Source organism: Dichomitus squalens, assembly GCF_000275845.1.
Source record: "Dichomitus squalens LYAD-421 SS1 unplaced genomic scaffold DICSQscaffold_10, whole genome shotgun sequence".
Taxonomy (NCBI): Eukaryota; Fungi; Basidiomycota; class Agaricomycetes; order Polyporales; family Polyporaceae; genus Dichomitus; species Dichomitus squalens.
This window is the reverse complement of record NW_006766892.1, coordinates 64,495-85,024: the sequence shown is the minus strand read 5'-3', so window position 1 is coordinate 85,024 and position 20,530 is coordinate 64,495. Positions and strand designations below refer to the sequence as shown.

The window sequence follows — 20,530 nt, the reverse complement described above, 5'->3', positions numbered from 1 at the left end:
TTCCGTACGCTGCACCACCTCAATAGTCCCTACGAGCTCTTGGCTTCAAGTACAGTACTTTTCGCTTTCTCCCACAGTCTGAGTGACTTTCATGACCGCACTCGCCATGTTCCCATGCGTCTGCGAGGCGAGGTCTTCCACGCGCTTGCAATGTTGTGATCTCCCACGTGCCGTCCATTCTTCCCTTTCAGGCGCTGTCCTTGTACATGCCCTCGTTCGAGTCCGTGGTCATCGTACAAGACATGCTGTGTTTTAACCTTCGGACGGCATATCGAGGATTTGTCTTTGAGCTTGATGCCCGGTCCCCAACCACGACTCTTTTGTCTAGACTGGTCCCGTTTCCGAGTCGGCTACAGCCCTTTGACCTCGAACGAGTCGTCGGCTATGGCAGTTTCAACTTCCAAGCGTGGCAGCCGATGATGCCTCTTCACAGGCTGCAACTCTCTGACAACGGTGCATCGCAGCAAGAGACGATAGCCGTTGACAATACACGCGTTTCCAGGCAAGTCGGCGTGATTTACTTCATTTTCACGGACCACGGTCCTCTGCTTGACTAGATGTGTGTCTAGTCTAATTCCGAATGGCATTGCAAGCTGTATTGGCATTTCCTTAGCAGTGGTGTTCTGGACGTTTCTTCTACCCCTATCGTTCGTACTTGCCGCTGCTCGCATTCCGACTCTGGCTCCGATGATTCGCTGCGAGGTATTCTCGGGACGACAATGCAGGCCGTTCTGATGTTCCAGCAGTATTGGCAGGTCGAATGAGCGCTCGCATTGTTGGGCAATCGTTTGTATGGTGGCCCGTCAACGTGAGTGTGGCGCTATGCGTCCCGCTGCTTTCTCAAGCTATTATCGCACTCGTGCAAACGTGGTAGGCATGAGGGAGGTACTGTACGTACGTTGCATCTTTGGCTGCTCGACCCGTCACGCCCCAACACTATCCTGCAGCGTGTACGGGGTTCCGAATTAGCTAATTTCAATGTACGCTACTTACATTGCTTTGCGAGATTTTGCACGCGCATACACTGAACATGCGGAACCTTGGAAGCGCTCGCGTTCCAGCGGTAGCACCAGATTCACCGGACACGTACTCAAATCATATAGTGCATTGACGCTGTTCGATGACGGCGTACACGTTGCGACCCTCTGGCCTCCCCGTTTCGTATCCAGACAGCCATGATGATGCCCGATACCCCATCAAACACTGGGTCTCTCACTGTGGTCGGAAATAGGACGACGCTCAGTCCCCGTTCTGTAATGAGCATCTCCTCACGATCCTTTTTCTTCCTCATATGCCGTCGTTTGCAGCTATGTTGCCGGGCTTCCGATTGGACTTTGCATTCGCGCTCACAGCTTGGCTGTAAAAGGAGGCTTCGCGGGCGGCGCAGACGCCGAGGGGGGCGTGGGGACGAAGCCCCGAGGCATGAGCGCCCCGGGTGGTGGGGCGACTCTCGCGCGGAACTCGTTTGCCATGTCGATCATAGGCACCCAGCGCACGTCGGCGTGCGTGTTGACCCACTCGATGAAGCGTTCCTAGAAGGGGCAAACGTGGTGAGAAGATGTGTCGATGACGGAGATGGAGATGCAAACGCATTGCGCGAAATAGCGCAGGAGCTTGATGGATGATTTCGTACAAACGGCAGGAATGCATTTTGGGGGTCGGAGAAGCGTCCAGCGCCAGGCATTCAGCCTCAAGATAGGAGCCTCGCACAGAGATGAGGAACATCAGGAGAAAGCATCTTAACTCACAAGCATCAACAGCACATGAGGACGACTAATCAAATACCCTTATGAGCGTTCCTGCCAAAGTTGGACATACCAGAGGAACGCGACTCACCCACTGACATCGGGGTGGATCGTGATGGGAAAGATGAAATTCTCTTCCTCCCTGTTCAGCGCAATCGGCACGCAGTAAGTACTAGGTGTCGACACTCGGTGCTACAAAAGGGGAGCGAACAGCTGCTGTTCGCTCAATGGAGACACCGCGTATCGGCAACTGACCTGTACAGGTACGTGAACATATCCTTCCAAAGTTGCTCCACATCCCGAGAGTTCACCTGCGGGGCTTCTGTCAGTTGCGCACCCCATTCATCAAATGTTTACACAGGACTCGCCCATCCGTGAGAGTTAGGACTAGATTTGATAAACCTGATATGCAATAGTATCAGCTTGGTGCACAGGAAGGCGAGAGACGATACCCCGTACATCATAGGAGGGAGGTCATCGAGGTACCAGTTCCCGGGAATTTCCACAAGCCCCGTTTGCTTCCCACGAACGAGAGGCTTCATCCAAGTCTCTGCCTTCGCCTTATAATCGATCTTCGTCCAGAGATCTTGATCACGTAGGTAGTAAGCCTGTGAACTGTGGCGTTGCTTTGTTAGAGTATGTTGTAGATGAATGTAGCAGTGCATGTTGCCTACTCGTGCGCCATGTTGGAGTGATCTGTGTAGGGGATTGAACGGAATGCGTCAGCGAGTACACAATTCTCGAACCCTTTCTGCATACCGTATTCAATGCCCTTGTCTAGCAAAAGAAAGCTACCGTCCTTGCTTGTCTCCCACCAAGGGGCTACGCTCCCTTTCGGAGGAATGCCGTTGTTGAATTTTGTAAGTAAGTCGTAGGTGTGGTTTAGTATGTCGCGCTGCTGCTCTATCGTCATCGCAACAGGATTCTCATGTGAATAACCGTGCAGGCCACTGGGAATGCGCAGTCACATTCAGCATGTGGCCCTGATGTGAAGATCGCGGGACATTCATACATTTCATGACCAGCGTCTCGGACAGCAGCCATCTGCTCAGGGAATGTCTCAAGACTATGACCTGGTATAAAAGATTTAAGTCGCGATACCTGTAACAGATTTCATCGTCCGCACCAGGAATGAACCAGGTGGTCTTGATATTGTACTTCGCAAAGAGTTTGAGAAGCCGGGGAGTGCCCACTTCTCCAGCGTACACACCCTGCGTGGCAATGCGATGGAGGGCACATATCAGCCGATAGCTTACAGAGCAATGCGAGATTGAGAGCTTGCCCTCGAGATGTCCAACGGTGAATCCTCTCCGCCGTATGAGCCGAGCCTGGCATTGGTATTGGTATTGAGACACGACGTCAAACATAGATAACCCACGGCGGTTGTTACTCACCATCCGGCAACGGCGTCAACATCGACACCGAATCCGATGAGGATTTTTCGTGGCATGTTTCAGTATAAGGGTGTGTTGAACTCGCAGTGCTGCCGATAGTAAGCGGAAGAGTAGCGATCCTGCGGGAGCGAGTAGGTTATTGAGATAGCACGTAGACGTAGACACGGGCCTCCGCCGGGACTTTGAGTAGACCGATAAGGCTGCTTCTTCTGAACTACGTCATTACTACCCCGCGAGGCTGAGCTGATAAGGCTGGCAGCGATACAGTATTGCCGTCCGTGGCATCTCGGAGGAAGCATAGTACTACCACTTATCGGCACCACACGCGCGCTTGTTTTGGGACAGTCACAGTTTCCTCATGGTGCTGGATATCGTGGTACTTTATCAGAGACAAGACATAGGCGATCACAGTGAAAGTGCTTGAAAAAGTGGACAGTCATGACAGCGCGAGAATCACTTGGTTGAAGACGACACCAGTTGGGAGCGACTCGCGTGCTAATTGAATCGGGTCACCGGATTGGCCTCATAGGCGCCTATTCCGGAGTGTCTTGTACTCGCACAACCATGTACGGGATCAGTGATTTGCTCCTTCACAGACAGATACGGTGCCACTGCTCTTTCTGTTATAGACTTGTAAGACCTCTTCAAGTCTTCCGCCCCCCACTGTTGTCGCACGCATCGGGAGCTATGAATTGAGTGGTACAAGTACTGATAAGAGGCTTCGAAACATCCTCACGCTCGGCGGTTGCCCCAACGTGATAGTCAGAGCATGTCGTAAGTCCCATGTTGCTTTGATGCCGTTTTTGAACATATCTTCTCATGCTATCCTTCAAACCAGATATCCAGACCCTTTCAGCGTCCTGTTCCCAACTACGCGGCGCCTTGGAGTGGGATGGCCGTTCGCCTTGGCTGATGAAATATTGGCTGTGGAAAACCGTGGCTGTCAGATGGCTGCGGAGAGACTGAGAGGGCGCTTCAGACGCCGCTCATGGCATAAGCAGACGACCTCCGACGTCTCCGCAGGGAAGCCCCCCCGTACGTCGTGAGTGCGACGACCTCCTTCCACAATTACTTCCTTCCTGGCAACATGTCAGAGGAGAAGCTATCCAACCCACCGGCACCTGCTGAGGAGCTGAAGGGCAGCCACCTCAGCATGGATAGCGAAGGTCTGACGGCTGTCAAGCACGCTGATGACGTACTCCTGGCGAAGCTTGGGTATCGAAGCGTCTTCAAGCGGGAGTTTTCTGTAAGTCAATTATCTTCTTAGAACGCATTACGGCAAACAGAGGTTTGACTGAAGACATGACTGTGCCGTACTTGCTCATCACATTGATAGTTGGTGGAGACGATCGCGTTCGCGTTCTCGATTATGGGCGTCGTCGCCTCGGTGTCGTCAACGATGTCCTTCCCACTTGTGTCCGGTATGTCTCGTTGTATAGCGCTTCATAGATGCGCGAGCGCTGCTCAGGCTCACCAATGTGATCGCTCTCTGTACAGGGGGGCACGTCGGGATGATTTTTGGATGGCTGATCCCATGCCTATTCGTTATGACGATAGCCGCGTCCTTAGCTGAGCTCACGTCTGCCATGCCGTACGTCCTGCCAGTAATAGCACAGTATAACTGGAGTTTGCTGACTCCACGCAATACGACGCTGCACAACACCAACATGCTGCTGCTGCCGGCTCTAACAATGCATATATTGCCGCAGGACGAGTGCAGGGCTGTATTATTTCTCAGCCAAGCTCGCCCCACCCCAGTGGGCGCCGTTGGCGAGCTGGATCACGGGTTGGGCGAACGTGACTGGCCAGGTCACTTTAGTCTGCTTCATTGACTTCACGTGGTAAGAGCATCGTTGAATCAGAGTGGCGAGGGCGTATAGCTAACGGTTCTACTCAGCGCCCAAATGATCACGACAGCGCTAAGCGTGGGCTCTGACGGCAAGATCAACCTAGGAGCTGGTCCTACTTTCGGTATCTTGCTTGCAATTCTGTTTACCCATGGGATTGTCTGTTCGGCGGCAACAGCGGTTATAGCTCGCTTGAACATCTTTTATGTCATAATCAACAGTAGGTTTGCCATGTCATCAGCAAAAGTGTAAAAATCTTTTGCCGTATTGCCCGTTCAGGCAATACTCAGCGAGAGCGCGCAATATACGTCAGATCATGCGCTGTCATGGGTGGTCTTGCAATGTCGTAAATATATTGCAAGACCTTGCAATATCCTACAAGACCAGGCAATATCGGCAATACCGGGCAATATTTCGCATTATTGCAGGTATTGCGAGGTATTGCCGGTATTGCGTGCTCTCGGAATACATTTCCGGTATTGCAAGACCATGCCACAAATGGCGCTTCAGGCAATGTCCGCAATCCTGTAGGATATTTTTACACTTTTGCTGATGGTGTTTGCACCACGTCTGCCCCTGTCATGAATTGACAATTTGGGTAGTTGGAACCACCATTGCGGCCATAATCGTTTTGCTTGTGTGCAGTGGCGATCAGAGGGTGTCAACAGAGACTGCGTTCACGATGTTTGAGAACAACACTGGATGGACAAATAGTAAGCTACGAGACCTCTTCAAATTCAAGCGGATATTGACTGCCATCAGGCGGTTGGGCATTCTTGCTTGCCTTCACATCACCGATGTGGACATTGACCGGCTGTACGTAGACATCCACGATTCTTGCGCCCTTACTCATCACCGGGTCCTGCATAACAGATGACTCTGCGGCCCACATCTCCGAAGAGACAGCAGGCGCAGCCCGCGCGGCCCCCATTGCGATTCTTGTCGGCGTCGGTGCAACAGCTTCGCTCGGCTGGCTCCTTTTCATTGCGGCATCCTTTGCAGCTGCTTCCGTCCCTCAACTCCTGGATACGGCTCTTCCACTTCCCATGGGGCAACTCTTCCTCGATGTCCTTGGCAAGCGTGGCATGCTCGCGATATGGAGTCTGATCATTGTCGTCCAGTACGTCACGGGGGCCGCGCAAGGGGTCGACGCTTCGCGAGTCGTTTTTGCGTTCGCGAGGGATAATGCGCTGCCCGGATCAAGGTGGTGGAAGAAGATCCATCCATACACTTCTACACCGGTCAATGCGGTCTGGCTTGTGATGGTGCTTGCAGGACTCTGTGGGTTGCTCGGCTTTTCGGAGACTGCGCTGTCATCTTTGGCAGGGTGGGTCCTATTCATTCTGCGGTCCTTCTCTCCGTGCTTTGAATGCTCATGGACTACGTGCAGATCATCGGTCATCGGACTCTATGTTTCCTATGTGACCCCGATCTTTCTGCGTATCACCTCTGGTCGCGATAAGCTACACAGGGGACCATTCTCACTGGGGAGATGGTACATGCCCATAGGGATCATTGCTGTGCTGTGGGTTTGCTTCATAACCGTTCTTTTAATGTTTCCGCCCGAGGCCCATCCCACTGCGCAAACAATGAGTATGTCAAGCCTTGTTTCGCTCCTAGCTGAGTCTCTTGACTTACCCATGGTATTCTCCTAGACTATGCTGTCGTTATCATCATGGCCGTAGTCATCTTTGCAAGTCTGTGGTGGATCGTCTCCGCGCGGAAGTGGTTCAAGGGGCCTGTTCGGACAGTTGAGGGGACGCGAACCCCAGATTTGTACGACAAGACAGGCGTACGGGTTGACGAAAAGGAAATTTCCTCTCATGAACCTTGATTGTCCGCTATGGCGAGTAATTTGTTTTGGAAATGCACGTGAATCTGGACATGACGACTCTTTTCGCAAATGGTCCTGAGCTGGAGACCCTAGCTCCTCATTGTTGGGATACTGGTGATGCGCCGATCAAAGACGTTTACGATAGACTCATCGGGATGGTGCCTTTGCGCTGCATATACTCACAGTGGCTGCATGGAAGATTGTCATACATATAGAAGATGCTTCGGGTGGCGTGCGATGAGCAAGCAACATGTCATTGTTGAGTTGAACCTCCGATCACTGTCGGGCCAAAAGTACTATGGGCGAAGCACGACGCTGATACGGTGTCAAGCGTACTCCATCAGATGACTCGGCTGACATGTGAGCACGGGTACCGTGCTGGCGACCGATTAGAATGCAGTCTCTTACCTGACGCCGACCGCACCTTGACCTCGTACGTTCTTGTCCATCCTCCCATTCGTTGTTCGTTCCGGCTGCTCCTCTCTGTGGGATACAACGCTCCATGCTGCCGGTCTCACGCGCCCCCTAAGCGCCAATGCTAATGCTGAGTCCATGGTGTCTCTCATTCGGCACAGTCGACGCAGTCGACCTCGTACAGTGCTGACTGTTTCGTCTCCTCTCCCTGAGATGGTGCCTCGTACAACAGAGAGCAAGCTATCCGCTATGGGGATTGGAACATCCTCTCCGTCGTAAAGCATCAGTACGGGCTAGACGTCTATCACGCGACGGAGTGGGTCGCGAGCTATCACAAAGAGATAGAGGCATGGATGCCCTCGACTCCTTGCCTTCGTTCGGCCCAGCAGTCGACACCGACTTGCAGAAGTGCACAAATTGTCTTGTTTACTGGCCGCGGGCTAACGACTGCTGGAGGTTTGAATCCGGGAGGGTCTTCGGGCAGAGGGGTCTCGAAGTTTAGAAGATACGTATGGTGTGGATGTTTGCAAAGCGCGTGATGAATCCCGAGATGCGAAGAACTAAGCTTGCGGTGGTAGAGACTACAACGAGGGTTGTGTCTCCATGGGCAAATAGCCCATGGAGACAAAACCCTCGTTGTAGGTCCCTCTGCGGTGCCACTGGTGGAGGAGCTAGCGCAGATCCCGTTTGTCGCTACTGTAAAGGTTTGATGGAATTTCGTTCGATGCCAAAGGCAATGACCAACCAGGCATTCCTGCATCTCATGGACCGATGCCTCTAGTTTCTTTGGTCTTGGTCAAGACAGTGAAGATATAAACCAGTCGTCTACAGATGGCAACTCACCTCGTGTTCACGAGATTGTAAATTTGGCCCCGTGTGCGTGATGCAGGGTTGGCAGAGAGTGCGCCAAGCGAGTAGCCCACAACGAGGCTCGCCGAACTGAGGGACACGCCCCTCAGGCCTCATAGGTCAGGTCTGCAAACCACCCTTCCACGTGGAGCGAGGCCCGGGGCTGGTACTCAGCTACAAGCGCGGGAAAGTGATGGGCAGTTGATACGGCCTTATGGACGCATATCCATCGAACGCTCGGGAGACAGCGGTTTGCAATCATACTCAACTCTTCTATGAACTTCATCGGACAGGACATTAGCGTCAATTTCTGTGTCTTCGACAATGTCAGTGTCCCTGAGTCCCACACAGCTCCTCCCAAGGAGTTGCCGCATTCAACCTCGTGCATCGCTGACTGTCATATCTCAAATAGATCGTTGCCTCATACAACAGAGAGCAAGCCACCTTGAAAATTAGAACACCCCGGTCGTGATGTACCAATCCGGATTGAACCCTTATCACGCGAGGGAGTGGGCCGCGAGCTGTCACAAAGAGAATAGAGGCACATAATATCGTTTACACGCTTGCCTGCCTGCCTTCCATGCTCAACTGACAGGAGTATATATGCGCATGCCTTGCTGAGAAGCGCGTACCCGGGAATATGGATGGACAGGGTCGAGGGACCACTGGTAGAGAGATGAGGCTCAAACAGATAAGACCGTCTGAATCTTGATTTGGCGACTGAGGATGGCGATGAATCAGGGTTTTATTTTAGAGGCGGTGAGCAATTCAGCGTTCTTGAAAAGCCGCAGATGAGTGCACTTATGTATGCAGGTGTCGACTAGAATCATGGGGTCGATGAACCCGATCTAAAAAAGACCCCAGCTGCCGTTGTGCTCGGCAGATATTATCCCGGGCACCCAAATAGCGGGAAAACTGGACGCCAGCATTCGTGAGTGCAATGAACCTTGCTCATGGCAAGTGACAGCAGCTGAGCAAGCGGACCGCCGATGAAGTTAGGAAGGTGGACTCAGCTATTATTGCCGGCGGATATTAGGTGCTTCAACTGCCAACGCAGAAGCCACCATGCCATACGGCGTTACTTCCATCTCCATGTTATGTACAATGAAGTGGCGTCGGCAAAACTCACGGGGGTTGGTGGTACCCCCAGGGTCGTAGCATTCTAGCAAACTCATCGGCGTTGTGAGTTACAAGTTACGTCAAACGAGTGGTGATACGCATACGGGAGCTCACATCGGATGCATCGGATGACTCGCTTGCTCTAAAATTGAAACATGGATCAAGCGCGGACAACGCTGATAAAGGTCTTCGAGATGAAAATGGGGCAGTATCTCCATACACATTCGATCCATTCCTCACGATTCCATCTAATAACTCTCCATGGCCTCAGATGAATTAGGGGTGACTGGCGTATCCCGTCCTACGGCTAACAGGATGTCGGACGTGGACCAAAGGTACATGAACCTCCCTGACACCCTGGCTGACTGGCCGTGGCCGCGACAGTTCAACCCCTATACCGAGGAGGCTACAATCGAGTCAAACATATGGTTCAAGTCTCTTGGGATATACTCCCCGGAGTCCCAGAAAGTATGGAATAAATGCCATTATGGACTGCTATGCGGCTTAGCCTATCCGGACGTCTCCAAAGGTGGAGTCACCTTTCGCGGACACAGAGCGTTTGACTGTGTGGACTTACCTACTTCCTCGTCATTAGATGATGTACGGGCAGGCATCGACTTGATGCAAGCCCTGTTCACTCTAGATGAGTTCACCGACGTCGCCCCGGCACCAATGGTCAGGGAAATTGCCACTGTGGTGATGGATGCACTGTGCAACCCCGACACACCTCGTCCTGCTGGAGAAATAATTCTAGGGGAGATGATGAGTCAGTGCGTCTATAATCATCAACCTAGGGTCTGTCCCACCATGAAACTGAGCATTGACGGCGGTATTTGTCGCAGATTCGCGGCTTGTGTCTTTCACACCGCAACTCCCGAGGCCAACAAGCACTTTCTGACGTCTATGGAAGTTCTGATGAACTCGTTCGTCGCGGAGGCAGAAGACCGGGATAACCACACTATCCGCTCGATCGAGAGCTACTTCGAGCTGCGAAGGGGTACCATCGGCATGGGCCCCTCGTATTTCATAGGCGAGTTGCATTTGTCCATCCCGGACGAGGCACTATACCATCCCGTCGTGCGTGAACTGGAGTACCTCGCTGCCGACATGATCGCCTTGGACAACGTACGTTCCAGCACCTCTCCGTGTCCGCCACGCAGGCGTCTGACCGTCGTTGCAGGACATCGCTTCATACAACAGAGAGCAAGGGACGGGAAACGACCAGCATAACATCATCACAGTCGTCATACACCATCTCGGCCTCAACCTCGACAGCGCCGTCGAGTGGGCGGCGGACTACCACAAGGACGCCCAGAGGCGCTTCTCCGATACCATGAAGCTCGTCCCCTCCTTCGGGCCCGCCGTCGACCGGGACTTGGATACGTATATACAGCGGATCGCCATGTGGGTTCGAGGTAACTACTGCTGGCTCTTCGAGGGCGGACGGTACTTCGGGAGCCGTGGTGCGGAGTACCAGAAGACGCGCAGGGTCCCACTCCTTCCCAAGCGGAAGCGCAACTCCGGCGAACCAACTGTGACGGTGGAAGTAGCTTCAATAGACGAGCTGGGGTGGGCTGCGGTAGGGTTGGATGGCTGAGACGTATGCAACAAGGTACCGGCAATGTTGAGAAGGTGAAGTAGTCGGTGATAGGCTCGCGTCCATACGAAAATGAATCGTCGTGCAGCATCACCGGAAACGATTCCCTTGTATCCAAAAGCGCCGGATTGCATATTGAGAAGTCCTATATTGCTTAGATACCTGCGCGAAAGTGTCACAAAACAACTGATTCAGATAGCAATGCAACAATAACAATGATAGCACGTTGGAGAACATACGCGAACACAAACGGTTCGATCTCGATCCCTCCCTGTCTGAAGCTGATGACAGACCTATGCTCAGCTCAGCCCCCAGACTCCAGCCTTCTTCACGCCCTCAACTAGTGCATCTACATTCCCCAGCATCGTCCCCAAAATCTCCTTCTTCTCCGCCATGGTCTTTGGCCCCCTGTGGCCTTCCGTACCCGCTCCGCTGCTTGTCGGTGTGCTCGCACACCTCGACGCCGCAAGTGGAGACAGGTCCGAAGCGGAAGGGGAAGAGAAGTCTGCTAGGCTCTGTGCACGTCGATGCGCCTGCACCTTAGACGATGCAGGCTTGGGCGTCTCGAGGATTTCGGTATGATTGGATTTGAGCTTATCGCGACGCGTGCCTGGGGTGGTTGGGGGTTGCCCTGTGCGAAGAGAAGCAGACTCGACGGAGGAGATGGACGAAATAGACGAGATGGAGGAGACTGAGATCCCGCGTGAGTGCGAGTGCGAGGCGCGCGAAGCGTGTGGAGTGTTCGGGCTTGTCCATCGAGTGGCCGCGAGGCTGCTCCCGCCTAGGTCATTACCACGGGTGTCCTCAGCGGGTTGCACCTCGCTTGAGAGACGCAGTTTGGAGTGACTTGGGCCGCGCTCGGGCTTCGGGCGCAGCCCGCTTGGTCCGCGGCCGAGATGCGATAATTGGGGCTTCTTTGGGCTGAGCGGAACATAATCTACCTCGTTCTTTAGCATAAGCAACTTGGAACGTGACTGCACACGGCCGAGCGCGCTTGCGCTGCTACCGCCGGATGGAGGGGTTATGTTGCGTGTTGAGGGCGTGAGTCCGGGAATGACGGACTTCGGCTTCAAGGCTGGCTTCGCAGGTGTATCAACGTGCGTATGAGGCTTGGGCGATATCGAGGCATCGAGCAACGACGCGGAGGTTGCTGTTGTAGAGGTAGAAAGGACGGAAAACGCTGAGGAGCCTGAAGAGGATCTCGATGAAGGAGCGGTTGAGTATCCTGCTGAGTACGCTGCCGTGAGGGAGGAGTTAGAGCGATCCGAGATTGTCGATCGTGCGGTGGGCGTTTCGGAAATTGACATGTCAGATACGACAGCGTCGGGGGCAAGTTCTGGAGGAGTGGTCTCGTCCAACAGGTAGAAGTAGAGGAATTCAAGGCACTTCATCCTTGAGAAGAGTCAGTCTCATCACGAGAAACAGATCATATCGGCAGGTGCCAACCTGACTTCTCTTGGGGTACCTGCCCGCTTCAAGATCCTGACGACAACCTGAACCCCATTTAAGTCCTCGAAGACGCGCAGGGCAGGGCTGGAGTCGACCAGAATGCACAGCAAGGTATCAAGTATAACAGAGGCAAGAGGCGCATCAGACGACTTCGGCGGTGAGGCAGAAGATACGCCAGCTATCGGTGATGTCGGCATGCTGGAGGCAGTGGGGGTAGTCAAATGGCGTGACACGAGTAGAAGGTCTAACAAGACCTCTAAAGAGTATCTCCGGCCAAGAAATTGCTTGCTCGGTTTGTGTATCAAGGCAACACCTTGAATGATAGACATCCCTTGGGCCAATTGGGAGGAAAAGCTTATGACTTCGCATCTCCTGACATCTAAAAGTTCCGTCAGGTATTAGACATTTTCCCAATGATCGAGCGACTTACCATCAGTAGAACCCTTGTGCAGAGCTTTGTCAAGCAGACCGGAAGTAACTGACGTCCACGAGATAATCCGTGATGACACTAGAGTAGGGCATATGTGGCGCGCTCCCACCGAATAAGAGGAATACGTACCATTACATTGAAACGTATCCTGCAGCTCATTAAAGTATTCCAGTAGCCCCACAGCCCTCGGGTCAGACGTCTCGGCGAGTACATGTTCGATGGCCACCAGGGCGTCGCCCTTTGTTGCGGTAGACGTTCTGATGGATACTAACTATGTAAGGTAAGACGAGTGAGTGCGCCAGCATATGGTGCTTATTCACCTCGTCAAGAGCATCCTGAAGAATGACATGCATAGGCGCAGTAATTGGGTTAGAGTCGTCCACGTCTGGATCCATCGCGCGATTGTTGCCAGTCAAGAGGGTTCGGAGATGATGCGGCGGTTCAATCAATGCATGAGGTTAGAGATCAAGCTCAAGCTCAACAGCAAGTATGTGTCGCCGGAGAGGAAGGAAAGGAGGTCTCCGTCGTTGGGGTTCTTCAAGTTGCAGAGGAGGGATGTGGCGAGATCGTCGAACGCTGGTGCCAAAAGCGGGAATGGGTTGAACCGGAACCTGGAATTACATAAGCAAAACGGGTAGCGCGACCTGCGCGTTCCGTCAGGTGATCGCGGGACGCGCCGCATCGTCCGGGGCTCCGCGGTCACCCACGCTCCCAGTCCTTACTCCGGCCGCCCCACAATCATGGCTCTCATCTCCCAGCTCGCCCTCGTACCACCACCATGTCGCCGGTCAAGACGGTGAGCGATCCCTCTGTTTCAGGGGGCAATCCGCATTGACTGTATGCATAGCAATGGACTCGCCTCATCCGTTTCGTAGCGGCGGAAACCGCTCAGGTGCACATCGGTGAACCTGTGGATCCCAAGCTTGATGGTATGTTCCGTGGCCTCATTACAGCAACCGTTGAACTTGCTCAAGGTGTGGCTTGCAGTTGGTCTTGCCTTTCACCAGAAGAAGCCAATCAAGGCGTACGAAATTGCTGGTTCTGCGCTCGACCCCGCGGCTCAAGTCACGAAGAACATACTCACTGTCAAGCAGTTACTCGCACCGCTTTCCAGGGAAGAAGTTGGGCTTGTTCGTTGCCTGGGTCTTAACTACGCGGATCACGCTGTGGGTATATCCTCAATGTCCCTCGCGCTCACGGCTGACGTAGCCGCGGACTTGTAGGCTGAGGCGAACTTGGCCAAGCCGACGTACGTGATTCCTTTCTATTCTCATGTTCCCGTTCATCGAGGAACGCGGCACCGCGTGTCGAGGGCATATCACAATATCACATGCGTAACTGCTTCTGCCTCCGGTTGGACCTCCAGAGATGCAACTATGCGGGTTGGCCATATACTTGACGATGTCTCCCTGTCATCATCATTTATTCAGGCAATCCCATAGTAAATCACCAGGCCACTTAGCGCTTATGAAAACACCTCGCAGAAAGAAACTGGTCGGAAGTGCTGAAGACACCTTAGTCCGTTGTGTTCTGCATGTCTTCACACTTGTACCGCAGTGCTTTGCCGGTCGTGCACGCTGCACAAGAGTCGCTTCAGAGTTGCACAATTTACAGCTTACGTGTATATCCAGACTGCGTGAGCCGCACGCACACTGTTATCTAGTTCGGCCTCAACCGGCAGAGGGGGATCTATCCCTGACATAGCAGCAGTAGCTACATGAATTGAAACGTACGACTGCCACCGTATTCCGGAGGGCTGACATATATTTTCACAGCTATCCTGTGCTCTTTTACAAGCCGGTCAATGCTCTGATTGGTCCTGAAGTCCCAGTCACTATCCCGAAGCACGTTCAGCCCGTGGAGAAACACCTTCCGGATTACGAGGTTGAACTCACCGTTGTCATCGGTAAACCTGCCAAGAACGTGCCTGAGGCTGAGGCGCTCGACTATGTTATTGCATACACAGCTGGGAACGATGTTGGCATATTTTACCTTCCTGCACGCTCCGCACAACCTCATTGGTCCCAAATAGATCTCGTTCAGATATCACCAAATGGCCGTTTCGCAGTGGAATTTCTCAAAGGGATACGGTACTGCATTTCTTCTCATTTGTTCGCGCAAACTGCTCATCGCCCATACTTAGACAACACGACTCCCATCGGTCCCTGCCTCGTTGCCGCCCATGCATTCCCTGACCCTCAGAAGGTGCCCCTGAAGACGGTCGTGAATGGGAAGACAGTTCAGGACGGTACTACCGCGTAAGACACCATCCGCTCTCCCGTACACGCCCTTTTCTCATCAGGGGTCACCCCCGACCTTGCTCAGCGACCAAATCTTCAGCGTCCGCCAGACCATTGCCTTCCTCTCCCAGGGTACGACCCTCCTCCCTGGCTCCATTATCATGACCGGAACCCCGAAAGGCGTCGGTTTCGTGAAGAAGCCGCCTGTGTACCTCAAGGATGCCGATGACATGAGCGTATGGGTCGGGGGCGGCATCGGCACGCTCGTGAACCCGGTCGTCGAAGAGCGCGGGGACCAGAAAGCGAAGCTTTGAACTGTGGGTCCAACGCCCAAACACCAACCTCGTCCTTCATCCCCCCGACCGGGATTTGAAGCCGTTCTGCGTCAGGGGTGGGTACGCTCACTGTTACTGGATTTGGCTTGTAGCGGTGAGCCGCTTGTGCCTGTGCTGTGAATCGAAGTTTGCCGCTGAGTGACCATGTATATTCGTATGCTGTCTTGAAATATACTGAGCTTCTTCCTTGCCACGAGACAATCTGGCTTCTTGCTATAGCGCTAGGCTGATTGGCGGCCTTACACTCGTCGCTCGGGGGGCGTCCACGCCAAGTCCATGCATTGTGCATGAGCTCAATCATGTGCTCGTCTGAGTCGAACCCCAAACTTTACGCTAGTGGGCGTCGAAGGTGTAGCCACCTTCTATCTTGCTGCTGCAGCATATCGGTGAGTGTATTCCATCAAATCGCCTTACCCAAGCCAGTTCCTTCTGTCCAGCACAACATCGCCCGTACAGACAGCAGCGCTCTACTATTAGCCATGACGGCGCCACGATGATCGGAGTCGTGGGTGCAGCTGTGAGCTTGCACACCATACCACTGGGCTTGATGTGTGGCGCCTCGATGCACTCATGACCTTGTCCTGATTGCACAAAGTTGAGAGGCCATGGTGTGGTTAGAGCCTATACTGGTCGTAAAGTTCATCTCCACCTCAACTGTAGGCGAACGAATCAGCTATAAAGGCCTTCAAGCAAGTAGTTGTGGCCACACCAGCAAATCATGCTAAGATGAAGCCGTCTATCCTCTCACTCCTCTCGGTGTCTTCAGCATTGGTTTCTCCCTCGTCCAGCGCCCCAGAATGGCAGTTCAACCTCAAAGCTCAGTCGTCCGGCATCGTCGCCCTCGAGTCGGTGATCGTCAACCCCAACCTTGCGCTCTGGTTCGACCGTCCATCCAACGACCCTCTCCAGATCGACAACCACTCCGCATGGGGCGCTCTTTTCAATCTCCAGACGGCCGAGGTCACGGCCTTGAACGTCATCACCAACTCCTTCTGTGGTAGCGGTGCTTTCCTGAGCAACGGCACGATGGTAAGCATGGGATGCTTGCGTGCAGCGTACGTTCTATAGCTGATATCGAGTGTAGGTTAGCATTGGTGGAGACCAGATGGGATTTCCCGGGAACCCAATCATCAAGCCCGGGACTCAGGCAATCCGTCTCTTCGATCCATGCGCATCGCTCACGGGAGAGGGATGCACTCTCTTCGAGGATCCTAACCTCATTCTAATCGAGAAGCGGTGGTACCCCTCGACTGCGCGCATCTTCGACGGCAGTCTCATCATCGTCGGGGGTATGCACGAGGAGGCGGCTTTCTACAACATTGATCCGGCCAACAGCTTCGAGTTCTTCCCTCGTAAGGAGCAGACCGCCCGCCCGTCTGCTTTCCTGGAACGGAGTCTGCCTACGAACCTGTTCCCTCGGTGGGTGTTTGTTTCTGGACAATGATAATCACGTACCGATTCCATGGCTTGTGCTGTGCTGCCGCAGCATTCTCGCCTTGCCCGATGGCTCCGTCTTTATGGTGGCCAACAACCAGTCGATCATATATGACGTCGAGACCGACACGGAGACCATTCTCCCTGATAGCCCGAATGGCGTCCGCGTCTCCAACCCGACAGACGGCTCTGCCATCCTTCTACCCCTCTCCCCACCCGACTTCACTCCCGAGGTCCCAGTATGCGGGGGCTCAAACATGGATGACCGTACCCCCGAACAGAACCTTTCCAGCCAACACCCCGCAAGTTCCCAGTGCTACCGAATCACCCTCACACCCGAGGGTATTGCCAAGGGCTGGGAGATCGAGCACATGCTCACGAACCGCACCCTGCACGAGCTCGTTCACCTCCCCAACGGCCAGATCCTCATCGCGAACGGCGCGGCGACCGGCTTCGCCGGTATCGGGGGCGTCGCGGACCCTGTCGGGACGTCCGACTCGGATCACGCCGTGCTCGTGCCCGATCTCTACACGCCGTCCGCACACCAAGGGAGGCAGTTCAGCAACGACGGCATGCCAAGTTCAGGGATCGCGCGCGTGTACCACTCCAGCATCACCCTGACGCCGCAGGGCAACTTCCTCATCGCAGGGAGCAACCCGAACGGGGGGAGCAACTCCACTGGACCAGGCATCAAGTTCCCGAGAGAGTTCAGGGTGCAAACGCTCGACCCCCCGTTCAGGTTCGTTGAACGACCGAAGATTCTTAGCGCTCCCCAGAAGCTCGCATTCGGCAGCAGCGTCACTGTCCCGGTGTCTATCCCGGACTCTCTCGGTCATGACACTGCCAAGATCCAAGGTATGCGGCTCAGTCGTCTAGGTAGTGTTTCCGGATATAAGCCGCTGATGCACTGGATGCTTGACGATAGCATCGCTCATGGACCTTGGGTTCTCCACCCATGGCTTCCACACCGGTGCACGGCTTGTCTTCATGAACGCCACCATCTCAGAGGACAAGAAGTCGCTGACTTTTGCCACGCCTCCGCGTGGTCGGGTTTTCTCGCCTGGCCCTGCCACCGTCTTCTTGACTATGGACGACGTGTCCAATGAGGGTGCCTCGGTGATGATGGGTAGTGGGAACTCTCCTCCGACTCTGGAGTGAGTAGTTGGAAGCATCCCATCGGCATGTTCGGTTCGGCTGCGTCTGCTCAGTGTGATTATTATCGGAATATGTCGGAGACAAGTCTGTAGGAATTCCATGGCATTGTGTCTGGCTCGGCATTGAATGGTGGGAAGAAGTTATTCTCACCACTGGATCAATAGGCCTTATACTCTCCGGTCCGTCGTGTCGACGCTGTGCCGCAGCTTGCTTATGAGCCTCTTACTCACCCAGAGCGTCGGCATTATAATCAAAGGATGTTCTGTCTCGACTGCCTTCGCATCGGAGCGAGTAACGGAGAATCTGTTGCGCCAACCCGAATAAATTGCGGGTCCCACTTGTCCCCCACATGCGCTATAGGTAGTGCTGCGCATACCACGCCGCCTGACCGTGGGAGGATATGAACGCGAGCGTGGCCGAGGGCGAGGCACTTATGCTGAAAACGCCATGCACGTTCTCAACGAGCCACAGGGAAATGGTGTCTGCCTCCCGTCCCCAGGCCACGAAAGCACGCTGATGATAAATTCTCCCACTACAAGGATCAGCGGACGCACGCACAGGAGTACCGTCGGATTTATTTCCGATGGATTACAATATAAAAGCTTCGACCCATGTTCCCTGCTCTGTGGAGGGAGCGCATCCAACAACACGGGAAAACTTCTGCCTCCAGGATGAAGCGGTCACTCTTCTCTCTTGTCAGTCTCCTCATCGCCTACGCACTCACGGCTCCGTCTGCGCCAGCGGCTCCTAAGTGGGAGTTCAACCTCAAGAATGAGACGTCTGGCATCGTCGCACTGGAGGCGATAGTAGTGTCTCCTACATTGGTCGTCTTCTTCGATCGTGCTTCGGACGACCCGCTACAGATCAACAACCACTCGGCTTGGGGCGCGCTTTGGAACCTCGAGACGAGTACAGTGAGGCCTCTCGATGTCCTCACAAACTCGTTCTGCGCTAGCGGTGCGCTGCTCAGTAACGGCACCATGGTGAGTTAAGGAACTGTTTCGGGCAGGATGATTTGGTGACTAGAGTGTCGTAGGCTAGCGTGGGCGGTGACCCGCGCGGATTTGTTGGAAATCCAGCCATCCAGCCAGGAAACCAAGCCATCCGCATCTTTGAGCCGTGCGCATCACCGACTGGCGACGGCTGCACGCTCTTCGAGGACCCTGCGACGCTTCATCTGTTGGCCAAGCGGTGGTACCCATCCTCAATCCGTATCTTCGATGGTAGCCTCTTGATCATCGGAGGGACGCACGTCAACGCCGACTTCTATAACATTGATCCCGAGAACAGCTTCGAGTTCTTCCCACCGAAGGAGTCTATAGTACGTCCATCGGCGTTCCTGGAGAGGAGTCTTCCCGCGAACTTGTTCCCTCGGTGTGTACCGGCCTCTCACGTCCCTTGATGAGTCCGATCTAGCATATTTACATTGCATTAGTGCCTTCGCTTTGCCCGATGGCAAGGTATTCATGGTTGCCAACAACCAGTCGATCATCTATGATATTGAGGCGAACACAGAGACCATCCTCCCCGACATCCCAAACAACGTCCGCGTTACAAACCCCATTGACGGCTCTGCCATCCTTCTCCCTCTCTCGCCTCCTGACTATACACCTGAGGTGCTCGTATGCGGAGGAACTGCAACCGACCCTCTCGACCCTTCGCTTCTCTCTTCTCAAACTCCGGCCACCTCACAGTGCTCGCGTATCACCCTCACGTCCGAAGGAATCGCCAAGGGCTGGGAGGTCGAGCACATGCTCGAGGGTCGCACCATGCCAGAGCTTGTCCATATTCCCAACGGCCAAATCCTCATCACGAATGGTGCAGGGACCGGCTTCGCAGCACTCAATCAGGTTCCCGACGCCATTGGAAACTCTAACGCTGATCACCCTGTCTTCGTCCCTTCCATCTACACGCCCGATCTCCCGCTCGGACAACGCATTACCAACGCAGGCATGCCTAACAGCACCATCCCTCGGCTATACCACTCGAGTGTCACGCTCACGCCCCAAGGCAACTTCCTCATTGCTGGAAGCAACCCAAACGGCAACACGAATTTGACTGTGCCCTTCCCCTCAACGTTCAAAGTGCAAACCCTCGATCCGCCTTTCATGCAGCTCAACCGCCCGAAGATCTTGAGCGCGCCCAAGAACCTCAAGTTCAACAGCTCCGTAACTGTCCCCATCGACTTGCCCCAGGAACTGACCCGCCCTGGAGCGAAGGTGCAAGGTTCGTAGCCCTGACCTGAGTTTACGTTGTTACGCCGCTTACGCTTGAGCTACAGTTGCGCTCATGGACCTCGGTTTCTCCAGCCATGCGTTTCACTCCAGTGCCCGTCTCGTCTTTATGGACGCCAAGATATCTGCCGACAAGAAGTCACTCACCTTCATAACGCCGCCGAATGGCCGCGTTTACCCACCGGGACCTGCGAACATTTTCCTCACCATCAACGACGTCACGAGTGAGGGAGCGTGGGTTATGATGGGCAGCGGGAATTCACCCCCGACCTTGGAGTAGGGTTCTAGTGTTGATGTAGCTTTGACCCGCTGTGCTCGTGCTTCTTGGTGTCGTACTCCTTGATCAAAAACAGAATATATCTGTAGTTGACGCATTACGTTGGAACCATATACAACTGCACGCACCTGTGGTATCGTCCTTGGACCAGCGATCGACCCGACGTTTGCACGCACC

General features: G+C 54.1%; 7 protein-coding genes across 7 annotated transcripts; 5 read left to right on the top strand and 2 right to left on the bottom strand.

Moving 5' to 3' along the window:
- Nucleotides 1–1,108: 1,108 nt before the first annotated feature.
- Nucleotides 1,109–3,513, bottom strand: DICSQDRAFT_135739 (glycoside hydrolase/deacetylase). Its single transcript, XM_007364802.1, has 12 exons — nucleotides 3,140–3,513; nucleotides 3,028–3,073; nucleotides 2,872–2,956; nucleotides 2,758–2,818; nucleotides 2,505–2,695; nucleotides 2,420–2,441; nucleotides 2,205–2,360; nucleotides 2,114–2,147; nucleotides 2,001–2,056; nucleotides 1,837–1,887; nucleotides 1,749–1,773; nucleotides 1,109–1,532 (listed from the first exon to the last, which is right to left on the bottom strand). The coding sequence occupies exons 1-12, from the start codon at nucleotides 3,193–3,195 to the stop codon at nucleotides 1,347–1,349; spliced, it is 969 nt and encodes a 322-aa protein (XP_007364864.1). The 5' UTR covers nucleotides 3,196–3,513; the 3' UTR covers nucleotides 1,109–1,346.
- Nucleotides 3,514–4,292: 779 nt separating this feature from the next.
- On the top strand, nucleotides 4,293–6,857 carry DICSQDRAFT_104375 (amino acid transporter; the record flags this gene model as incomplete). The annotated part of the gene is made up of 10 exons (XM_007364801.1): nucleotides 4,293–4,385; nucleotides 4,476–4,560; nucleotides 4,637–4,730; nucleotides 4,849–4,980; nucleotides 5,037–5,206; nucleotides 5,589–5,699; nucleotides 5,749–5,802; nucleotides 5,860–6,313; nucleotides 6,377–6,579; nucleotides 6,642–6,857. 10 exons carry the CDS (start codon nucleotides 4,293–4,295, stop codon nucleotides 6,818–6,820), a joined length of 1,575 nt encoding a protein of 524 aa, XP_007364863.1. The 3' UTR covers nucleotides 6,821–6,857.
- Nucleotides 6,858–9,541: 2,684 nt separating this feature from the next.
- On the top strand, nucleotides 9,542–10,799 carry DICSQDRAFT_146430 (terpenoid synthase; the record flags this gene model as incomplete). The annotated part of the gene is made up of 3 exons (XM_007364800.1): nucleotides 9,542–9,972; nucleotides 10,045–10,327; nucleotides 10,383–10,799. 3 exons carry the CDS (start codon nucleotides 9,542–9,544, stop codon nucleotides 10,797–10,799), a joined length of 1,131 nt encoding a protein of 376 aa, XP_007364862.1.
- Nucleotides 10,785–13,205, bottom strand: DICSQDRAFT_104373 (uncharacterized protein). The gene is made up of 5 exons (XM_007364799.1): nucleotides 12,999–13,205; nucleotides 12,808–12,949; nucleotides 12,679–12,756; nucleotides 12,246–12,627; nucleotides 10,785–12,191 (listed from the first exon to the last, which is right to left on the bottom strand). The coding sequence occupies exons 1-5, from the start codon at nucleotides 13,071–13,073 to the stop codon at nucleotides 11,099–11,101; spliced, it is 1,770 nt and encodes a 589-aa protein (XP_007364861.1). The 5' UTR covers nucleotides 13,074–13,205; the 3' UTR covers nucleotides 10,785–11,098.
- Nucleotides 13,206–13,438: 233 nt separating this feature from the next.
- DICSQDRAFT_84758 (fumarylacetoacetate hydrolase) lies at nucleotides 13,439–15,467 on the top strand. Its single transcript, XM_007364798.1, has 8 exons — nucleotides 13,439–13,474; nucleotides 13,526–13,607; nucleotides 13,666–13,844; nucleotides 13,902–13,927; nucleotides 14,454–14,655; nucleotides 14,711–14,768; nucleotides 14,822–14,936; nucleotides 15,004–15,467. The coding sequence occupies exons 1-8, from the start codon at nucleotides 13,457–13,459 to the stop codon at nucleotides 15,230–15,232; spliced, it is 909 nt and encodes a 302-aa protein (XP_007364860.1). The 5' UTR covers nucleotides 13,439–13,456; the 3' UTR covers nucleotides 15,233–15,467.
- Nucleotides 15,468–15,979: 512 nt separating this feature from the next.
- DICSQDRAFT_201380 (uncharacterized protein) lies at nucleotides 15,980–17,845 on the top strand (the record flags this gene model as incomplete). Its single annotated transcript, XM_007365075.1, has 4 exons — nucleotides 15,980–16,282; nucleotides 16,338–16,672; nucleotides 16,740–17,542; nucleotides 17,613–17,845. 4 exons carry the CDS (start codon nucleotides 15,980–15,982, stop codon nucleotides 17,843–17,845), a joined length of 1,674 nt encoding a protein of 557 aa, XP_007365137.1.
- A 648-nt stretch (nucleotides 17,846–18,493) lies between these two features.
- On the top strand, nucleotides 18,494–20,356 carry DICSQDRAFT_104366 (glyoxal oxidase precursor; the record flags this gene model as incomplete). Its single annotated transcript, XM_007364797.1, has 4 exons — nucleotides 18,494–18,825; nucleotides 18,879–19,216; nucleotides 19,278–20,068; nucleotides 20,124–20,356. The coding sequence occupies exons 1-4, from the start codon at nucleotides 18,514–18,516 to the stop codon at nucleotides 20,354–20,356; spliced, it is 1,674 nt and encodes a 557-aa protein (XP_007364859.1). The 5' UTR covers nucleotides 18,494–18,513.
- Between the last annotated feature and the right edge of the window lie 174 nt (nucleotides 20,357–20,530).

Excerpts from the sequence above, each read along its gene's own strand:
- DICSQDRAFT_135739 (XM_007364802.1), bottom strand. The coding sequence starts at position 3,195 with ATGCCACGAAAAATCCTCATCGGATTCGGTGTCGATGTTGACGCCGTT. Across the intron at positions 2,696-2,757 it reads CGAGACGCTGGTCATGAAAT|TGGCCTGCACGGTTATTCAC; the intron begins GTATGAATGTCC and ends GCGCATTCCCAG. Across the intron at positions 2,148-2,204 it reads GATGACCTCCCTCCTATGAT|GTTTATCAAATCTAGTCCTA; the intron begins GTACGGGGTATC and ends ATTGCATATCAG.
- DICSQDRAFT_104373 (XM_007364799.1), bottom strand. The coding sequence starts at position 13,073 with ATGGATCCAGACGTGGACGACTCTAACCCAATTACTGCGCCTATGCAT. Across the intron at positions 12,628-12,678 it reads GCACAAGGGTTCTACTGATG|ATGTCAGGAGATGCGAAGTC; the intron begins GTAAGTCGCTCG and ends CGGAACTTTTAG. Across the intron at positions 12,192-12,245 it reads GGTACCCCAAGAGAAGTCAG|GATGAAGTGCCTTGAATTCC; the intron begins GTTGGCACCTGC and ends ACTCTTCTCAAG.
- DICSQDRAFT_84758 (XM_007364798.1), top strand. Across the intron at positions 14,656-14,710 it reads CATACACAGCTGGGAACGAT|ATCTCGTTCAGATATCACCA; the intron begins GTTGGCATATTT and ends GGTCCCAAATAG. Across the intron at positions 14,769-14,821 it reads GAATTTCTCAAAGGGATACG|ACAACACGACTCCCATCGGT; the intron begins GTACTGCATTTC and ends GCCCATACTTAG.